General features: G+C 37.8%; 1 protein-coding gene across 6 annotated transcripts in view; it reads left to right on the forward strand.

The window, feature by feature from the left end:
• PDE5A (phosphodiesterase 5A) overlaps positions 1–8,645 on the forward strand; it is a 150,098-nt gene extending 141,453 nt beyond the window's left edge. For 3 of the 6 annotated variants that reach the window (XM_021101648.1, XM_021101650.1, XM_021101649.1), the window contains exons 21-22: positions 1,082–1,165; positions 4,058–8,645. In XM_021101648.1, coding sequence (XP_020957307.1) covers positions 1,082–1,165; positions 4,058–4,195 — 222 coding nt within the window. In that variant the 3' untranslated portion in view covers positions 4,196–8,645. The remainder of the gene's footprint in view (positions 1–1,081; positions 1,166–4,057) is intronic. The other 3 variants (XM_021101652.1, XM_021101654.1, XM_021101653.1) reach the window with 1 other exon arrangement.

The following is an 8,915-nucleotide window of genomic DNA, read 5'->3' on the forward strand; positions in this document are numbered from 1 at the left end:
TTCCACTTAAATAGAATAAGGCACTTTTCATTCTAACAGATGTTCTCCCATTTATCATTTATAATGGTTACATGAAGTAGATATAACTATAATTTACTATTTGGTATAATGTTTGCAGAGTTCACTATTACAGAAAGCACCTTGGTGAATATCTTTGTTGCTAAATGTGGGCCATTTTTTTCATTATCTTGTTAGGATGTATTCCCAGAATTACTGTGATGTAAGGCCCACAGAATTTAAAGATTTTTTGGTACATACTGCCTTTTTGAATAAAGTGGGGAATCTTGAATACAAGAAGATTCTTCTCAAACCACTGGAGAAATTTTTCCTAGAAATGAAGCATAGTCTTTTTTTTTTTTTGGTCAATTCAAGTGAACATTTATTGAGCCATTATATGACATGGTTATGAGACCCCCCCTCCTCTGTGTACCATCCCCTCCACTCTGCTCTTTATCTTCAGCCAGGTACATCTTATGTGTCATTAGTCCTTTGCAATTATTCAGTCTCCTACAGCATAGTAGTAGGCTTGTTCAGAAGCTCAGAATCTTCTGAGAACAATGAGTCACAGCTAATGGAGAATTTGCTTCATCTTAAAACAAGCACTGAGACTTTGCTTCCCATGGAGCTGCTGGGTTCATCCGGTGCAGCAGTCACAAGTCCTTGGGAATAAGCAGCAGCGACATCTGCATAATCTTCACTCTTTAAGCTCTTGGAGTGACCTGAATGATAATCAACTCTGGCCTCAGTGGCTTCTTCCACAAAACTGAGACTGTTTGATTCCATACCAGTAGACAATTTGAAAGCATGTGTGTTCTCCAAATACACATCAACAGTGGACTCTAGGTCTGTGATCAGTTTTGTGGGTCATATGAGGAAAGCAAGAACCAGGATAAACAAGGGGGTTAAGACCAGGGCCTTCCTGAGCATGTGCGGTGGGGGGATGCAAGAGGCTAGAGAACATAGGAGGCGGGTATCTGGCCTTCCTCAGCTAACCCAGTGAATTCATCTTTTTAGAGCCAACTTGCATTGTGTTCTGCAAGTAAATGCAGATCTGTGTGTATGTCTCTGACTGTGTTTTCAGGATCTGATGAATAGGGAGAAGAAAAACAAGATCCCAAGTATGCAAGTTGGATTCATAGATGCCATCTGCTTGCAACTGTATGAGGTATTATAAAAATTACTAGACCTGTTAAACTTTGTGTTATGAATTAAAATCTGAGGTAAACTTAAGTGATTAATATCAGGCATTTATTTTTGCTTCTTAAGACACGAAGTAAAATTATCAGGGTTATTTCTTTTGCTAATGAACATGCTATTTATATTAAACGAGGAACACATTTTTAATTACTGTTTCTCAAAAACATTAATTCCAAAAAATAAGGGGAGTTCCTGTTGTGGCACAGCAAAAACAAATTTGCTAGTATCCTTGAGGATACAGGTTCGATCCCTGGCCTCGCTCAGTGGGTTGGGGATGCAGTGTTGCCATGAGCTGTCATGTGTCATAGATGTGGCTTGGATCCTGAATTGCTGTGGCTGTGGTGTAGGGCGGCGGCTACAGCTCCCATCCACCCCTTAGCCTGGGAACTCCCATATGCCACATGTATGGTCCTTAAAAAAAAGAAAGAGCAAAACAAAACAAAACCAACAACATTCATTCATCAATGTGTAAGTACCTCGTGAGTGCCTGCTAAGTGCAGGCTCCACAAAATTTGTGAAGGGAATGCTAAGAAAAATTATGTTCCAGTGCTACCCTCAGGTATACTGTGCATGTTCAATGTTAGCATATTCTTTTTAAGTCTAAATTTTGGCCTAAATAAAGAAAGATAGTTATCTAACTTTCTCTCATTGTAATAGTGTGGCTTTACTGTTGCTAAGAAGGTTTTTATGATGATTAAAAGAAGGTGGCTAGAGGAATACTTCGGGGGGTGGGGGTATTGTTAATTTACTTCCTTTTTTCTAAAGATATTCACCCTAAAACATCTGGTTTACTAGTTTAGATATTTATGCCCCCAAACAGAAAGTAGATGTCCTTGTCTTTAAAAGTTAAACAGGAAATTGTCTTAAGTTTTAATTATTTGGAAAAAAGAACATTTATCATGGAGTTATACAGACTGTCAAAACCAAAAGAAACCCTAGAAATCTTCCAATCCAGATGTTTCACAGATTCAGTTATTGAATCTGTAAAGTTCATCTTTCAGGAAGAGAGAATGTTTGTCCCACTCAAATAAGTAGTTAGTAGGAAAACTGTACTTAGAATCCAGTTCTCACCTTGGGTCCAGGGTTCTAGCCATCACATGACTTTATAAAGGGGCTGTGGCTGATGAAGAAAAAACAGGAGAAAAGGTCAGGAGAGACAGCAAAAGACAACAGGACCAAAGAACACCAGGTGTTAATGCCTCTGTACCACTGTCTCCCCACCTTCCTCACAATCCCCTTGTTTATTCCCTTGTGACGTGGTTCAGAGCGGTTTCCCAATACCCTTGAATATCTCATGTCTTCCATAATAGATACTCTCCTATGGGTTGCATTAAGAGTTTCTTAGTTGCTGATACCACTGTCTCTTTTGATTTTTTTTCCCATGCCTGTAAATATAGTCAAAATAACAATCACATCACCCATTATGAATTTCATCCTTCTATATTTCCTATTTGTGCCAGGATTTATTTTATTTGAATCTGCTCTTAAATTCTATGTGATATAGGAGTTCCCACTGTGGCTTGGTGGGTTAAGAACTTGACTATTATCCGTGAGGATGCAGGTTCAATCCCTGGCCTCTCTCAGTGGGTTAAGGACCCGGATTACCACAAGCTACAGTGTAGGTCACATATGCAGCTCAGATCCTGTGTTGCTGTGGCTGTAGCATAGGCTGGCAGCTGCATCTCTGATTCCACCCCTAGCCTGGTAATTTCCATGTGCTGCAGGTGCAGCCCTAAAAACAAACAAATAAATAAATTCTATGTAATACAGACATGCATTTTTACTATTAGTACATAAGCATATATGTTATATAAAAATCAGAATACAGAAAAGCAAAAAGAAAATCAGTTCTAACTCTACTACTCTGAGATAAGGACTATTATCTTGCTTTAGTGTATATCCTTTATGACATTTTCAAATGTTTTCAACAAAAATTGCTCTTAGTGGCATTCCCGTCGTGGCTTGGTGGTTAATGAATCTGACTAACACCCATGAGGACACGGGTTCGATCCCTGGCCTTGCCCAGTGGGTTAAGGATCCATTGTTGCCATGAGCTGTGGTGTAGGTTGCAGACACAGCTTGGATCCAGCATTGCTATGGTTACAGCGTAGGCCAGCAGCTACAGCTCCAATTCAACCCTTAACCTGGGAACCTCCATATACCCCTAGTTGTGGCCCTAAAAAGACAAAAAAATAAATAAATAAAATTGCTCTTTTGTAATCCATAATATAATGTATATCTTTCTGTTTCAAATGTGTTTGTGGACATTTTTAGAGGCTGCAAAATAGTAACACAGCATTCCTAACCCTGTTGTTGAGTATGTAAGTTATTTTCAATGCTTGTCTATTACAAAAACAAAATCTGCAGTGACCATTCTTGTAGCTAAATCTGTATGGCACTGTAGTTGGTAAATAATAATGCTACATAGAGTTATAAGTTAATCTTTACTATCATCTTGGATAAAAATCTACTTAAGTACCTTGTATAAAATCATTTTATATAAAAACAACATCTAAGCAGCTCTCAATGCAGTTAACACTTAGGGAGAGCCATCTGTACTACCCCAAAGCCAGATGGATTATTTTTCCACAAAGCGGATTCCACACAGATCTGTCTTCATAGTTCAGTAGTTATTTTGGAATGTGTACATTTGCTTTCTCTCTCAGCAGATATCTTTGTCAGTATAGCTTAGGAAGAGTCATTCATAAATGATCTGCGTATGTGTGTTCAGTTGGTGAAAACCCCAACAGTGGGCCTGCTCATGAAGTATGAGATGTGGCCCTTTGGGACAGGCCTAGGAAGAGGGCGTATTTCCTGGCTGCCATCTACTCTTTGGCTTTTTTTTTCTTTCTTTCTTTAGGCCCTGACCCATGTATCGGAGGACTGTTTCCCTTTGCTGGATGGCTGCAGAAAGAACAGGCAAAAATGGCAGGCTCTTGCAGAACAGCAGGAGAAGATGCTGATTAATGGGGAAAGCAGCCAGTCCAAGCGGAACTGAGTTGCCTATTCATGAAGAGCTGAAGTTTACAGATGATGTATTCTGCAGTATGCCTAGTTTTGCTATATACTGTACAGATTTGGTGTATACTTTGCCACTGCTGTATTTTTATTTTTGCACAACTTTTGAAAGGACAGCATGAGATGTTTTTAGAGGACTATTGCATATTTTCTGTATATTTGTTTTATGCCACTGAACTGAGATTATCAACAACGTCCACTCTTAGCACATAGATAAGAACGCTGTTTATAATATTTTGTGTACTTCAGAGTACAAGCTGCATTCTTGCACTGAGGCTATTTTTTTTTTTTTTTTTTTTTTTTTTTTTTTTTTGCTGGGGATTTTAAATAATTGGTTTTATGTCTTCTGAACTACCAATATTCCAAGAATGTCTAGAATCTTTCTCAAAAATAGGCTAGGAGCAAATTGAATATATTCTGTGACATTTAAAACCTTCATAGAATAGAGAAAAATGTTGGCTGAATGGATTTTAAGGGGAATGTGGTGTGTTTGCCAAGAGTATATTACCTTAAAGTTAAAACTCAGAACAAATGGAAAATACTATAAGGCAGTATTGTAAAGAAAAGGCATTATTTAACTAAGTTGCACTTTTTTGGGGTTAGAAAACAGGCAGGAAAGCAATATCTCATTTCAGTGTGATACAGCTATCCAAAGGCTACCCATGAACTCACTTTGATCTAACCTACCTGATGGAAAACAGGGGAAACCTCGGAAGAAGATATCCAGTCACTGACTTTATCCAGGGCTGAGTGAGATCCAGAAGTGGAAGGGCCAAGAATGTGTCCCAGCGAAGAGAACTTTCTGTTGGAAGACACTTCTGACAGTGAGTGTTCTGAATACTGAAGTTCCTTTTCCTTTTTAAACGTCCTTACCACTCACCTTACAAGCCACAGTTTGTGAGGCTGCATTTCAAAACACAACAGGAAAGCGAGAAAAAGTGATCTTGGGAGCACTGGTCTGAAGTGAAATATGACTGTACAGGACAAGAGGGTATAAAATGAATCATAGTTTTTCTCTTTGTTAAATGGAGTACAGAGAAAAGTTTTAATTGTGTAAATATTAAGGGGCTATCCTTGATATTGGGGTCAGAAATTAAATTGAGGAAGCAATATGGTAAGAAATCTTCAACCTGAGTAAAACTTAGCAGTATTGAGTTTGTGCTTGAGAATGTGCCATATTTTGGTTTATAGGACTAGGCAACCCAGATCACAGAAATTTGGTTATGCACCCTATACTGGCCCCAGGCTTATAGTTGATGGTATTTATTTCTTTCAGCTTTTAGTACATTTAGAAAACTAACATTTTCTTAGAATTTAAGCCCAGTTAAGTGTATTCCTATTGTTTATGTGTGCCCCTAAAGAACACTTTATTTCATATTGCAAAAGTAGATAATGAATGAGCACCTGCTTCAGGAAAAGAAAATCTGCTCTACATAGGCAATAATGTCTGGAGTTGGGGAAGAGTAGGAAAAGAAGTATTTGATCTGTTCATCCTCTTCCCCACTCCTGAAGAAGGACTATCACTAGTTTGGATAGGAAATCTCTTGGGGATACAGTAACGCAGCATTCTCGAAGACTTTACTAAAACATATTTTCCATTCATATCCTTTCTCCCCCCCCCCAAAGTGCCTAAAATGTGGCATTGATTACGTTTTTAAAATTCTGAGTATGTGTGTATGTATCTTGACATAAAATGGCTTTATTCTTACTCTTTAGCTTTTTAAAAAAAAGCAAAACAGATTGTATTGCCATTCCTTTGTAGCGGTAAAAGCTAGGCTAGAAGGTGATCAACTGTTTAACGCTGTATGTACTATCGTTGTGACACTTGTATTTTCAGGATGTTATTCTATTTTTGTTATATGTCATACACATAAGAGCTGTATGGTTACCTCTTGGTGGCACTGGTGTGTAACTTACACAGACTTTCACTAAAATAATGTATCTACATACCAGTATACACCTATGCATGCAGACATAATTCCTTAGTATAGAAAAACTGTTTAAAGACTAGCAGTCTTTAATAACCTTTCTTTTTGCCATACACACTGTGGTTTAGCAGTTATGTTATAATCTGTAGTCAAATACTTTAGTAGTTTGTTTATTAGAGCCCTCTAATATATGTCACTGAGATGTTTAGAGACGTAGTAGACTATGTATGGAGGATCTGTATGTGCCATTTTAACAAGAAGATGTATTTAGATTAGAAATTTTTGGTTTACCTTTAGAAAATGGTTTATATTACTTGTACTAGTTTAGAAATTCAAAGAAGTTGGGCAGTGCCATGCCTACTTTATATTATTTTGAGGAATTTTAGTTCATACAGAAGAGTGCTTCTTTAGGAGTGGTTAGTTGGTTCAGGTAATTTTTAATTTCTAGGAAAATCATTCCATACATGGATTAATATCTGGTACATGGGCACAAATTTTGTTCTTATGTGAATATTTCCTTTCCAGTATCTTCTCAAGTTGGAAAAAGTATGCATGTGTGTGTGTATATATATACACACACATACACATCGTCTCTTCTTACCCTATCTTATATTTATATTGCTTGTAACTCACAAGAAGTTGTTCTTATTTGTTCTTATTCTAGGTTAGTTCATTCTTGTTATACCTGAGTAACATGATACCATTTCGTTTCAATTTTTGGCCCCCAAAGCCCCCACTATTTTACCAAGTTGTGAGAAGATGTCTATAGAATTTCCCAGCCTTGTACTATTCACAGGATTGGCCTTTGCCAGCCACAGTCCTTGTGAACTTGTGTTAAGTCTCTTAACCTCTGTGGGTGTCAACAAGTTGTGCTATCAGAGGAGTTAGGTTTGGGGTAAGCCTTGTCTCCAAGGAGGCTGTCATAGAAGGCAGCGACTGTGTAAGCCCTAATAGCCCCTGGAGACGCAGTCAGAAGTGGCTCTCAGACCACAGAGCACAGCATCCAATCCCCTTATGTCATTTCCTGTGTTGAGTTTCCAAGACTAAAAAAAAAGACAGTACATTTACTTGGCTACTCATGCAGATCACCAGTGAGTGTGAGATTTAGAGCTCTTGGAGCACCGTGCCTCAAGGTACAAACCCTGGATGATGATGATGTCCTCATCACTGATATCTTGACAAAAAAAGCTTACTTCAAAAGGAGTGTTGGAGATAAGAATGTGTGCAACAATGTACTGGAAATCCTGGATTTGGGGAGGAAACAAGTCACAGATATATTCTTGCCTACCAGTGAAGTGCCTTTATTTTCAGCATAGAGCACAAATGTTAGACCTACTCTGATTTGATTTCCAATTTTCCTGTGTTTTTACCAGATTGTACCCCTAAAACTTTACAGGACATCACAAGCAATGCTGTTTGGTTTGTTTTACAAGAGTGGTTTAAGATGAGAGGGAGGAAAAGTATAATCACTTTGCTCTGTTGGGAACAACTGTATGTAAAAACCAGGTGGTATAATATAGCTGCTCAGCATCAGACATATGTCTGGATGCATCTTCTATTGAGTTCCTGCCACATGTCAGGCACTGTGCTCAGCTGTGAAGACAGAGCAGTGACCCTGAGCTCACAGTATCTGCAGGGAGTGCTGGATAAGAGATTTAAAGCTTCTGATACTGTCGATTTGAGGTGAAAATCTAGGATACAGTTATCACTTTCATCTTCATCTATAATATACATTGTATAGTTTTCCAAGGGTCTTCTTTACCTGGAACTTATTAAGAATCTGTCAGTGAAACATCATGTCTTCTTTGAAGTATGAATCACATAACCTGTTGTTAACTTAAAGAATACTTTATGCAAGTAAAGAGTCATATATTCCACTATATAGATTATTTTTCCATATGCTAGCCAGCTAGAGATTACTCAGAGTTCTCTTAGACTGTTAAATTGTGCACAGTTTGGACCCCTTCTGCTCCACCACAGGGAGCGAGGAAGAAAGTATTAAAGCTCACTTTGCCCTTCCATATGCTTCTCAAAAGCCTGTGTAAACATGTCTTAATAAATGTTGTTGAAAACCATGTAAATAATTTAAAATATAAATTTCTATTACAGTTTAAGAAAAGAAAACCTTATGAGTCATCACTAGCCACTGTTAATATCTATTTGTATTCTTATACCTTTTCAATACATTTGAACAAATATATAGTTTCTGGCACTATTTTTGTACTAGGATAAAGGACTTACTGTATATGTTATGTTTAGCTTTTAAGTCATTTTAAATAATTGTGAATGTTGATCGCTTGTCTTTCCTCTCCCCCACCATGAGAACCACTTCAGATGACTCTTCTATGACAAAATCACTTTAAAGGAACACTTACCCACCTATGCTCCCTATAAAGTCAAGAGATGGTCAGGGTGGTTTCCATTGTGCAAACTCCCTTCACTTGTCAGTTGTTTCCTCATTTTTCCATGCTTTGAAAAAATAAAAAGAAGAATGAACAAGTAGGCATGAGTGTCGTGTGATTATTATGGGACTTTGGCAGAGAGAATGGGTCCAGTAGTTTAAGAAACTTTAATCAAACTCATCTGTGTCTAATAGCTGAAAAAAACTTTTAATAATTTCTTTCCTCAGCCTAGATACTGCTCAGTAATAGTCTTCTTTTTATTAATATCATTTGCTATCAGTTTGAGGACAACATTTTCCCTCTGCCTCACTAGGTCCCTAACAGCTCTATGGAAGGTGACTGTCATCCTCATGTTGCATGAGGAGCTAAG

Source organism: Sus scrofa, chromosome 8 (assembly GCF_000003025.6).
Source record: "Sus scrofa isolate TJ Tabasco breed Duroc chromosome 8, Sscrofa11.1, whole genome shotgun sequence".
Taxonomy (NCBI): domain Eukaryota; kingdom Metazoa; phylum Chordata; class Mammalia; order Artiodactyla; family Suidae; genus Sus; species Sus scrofa.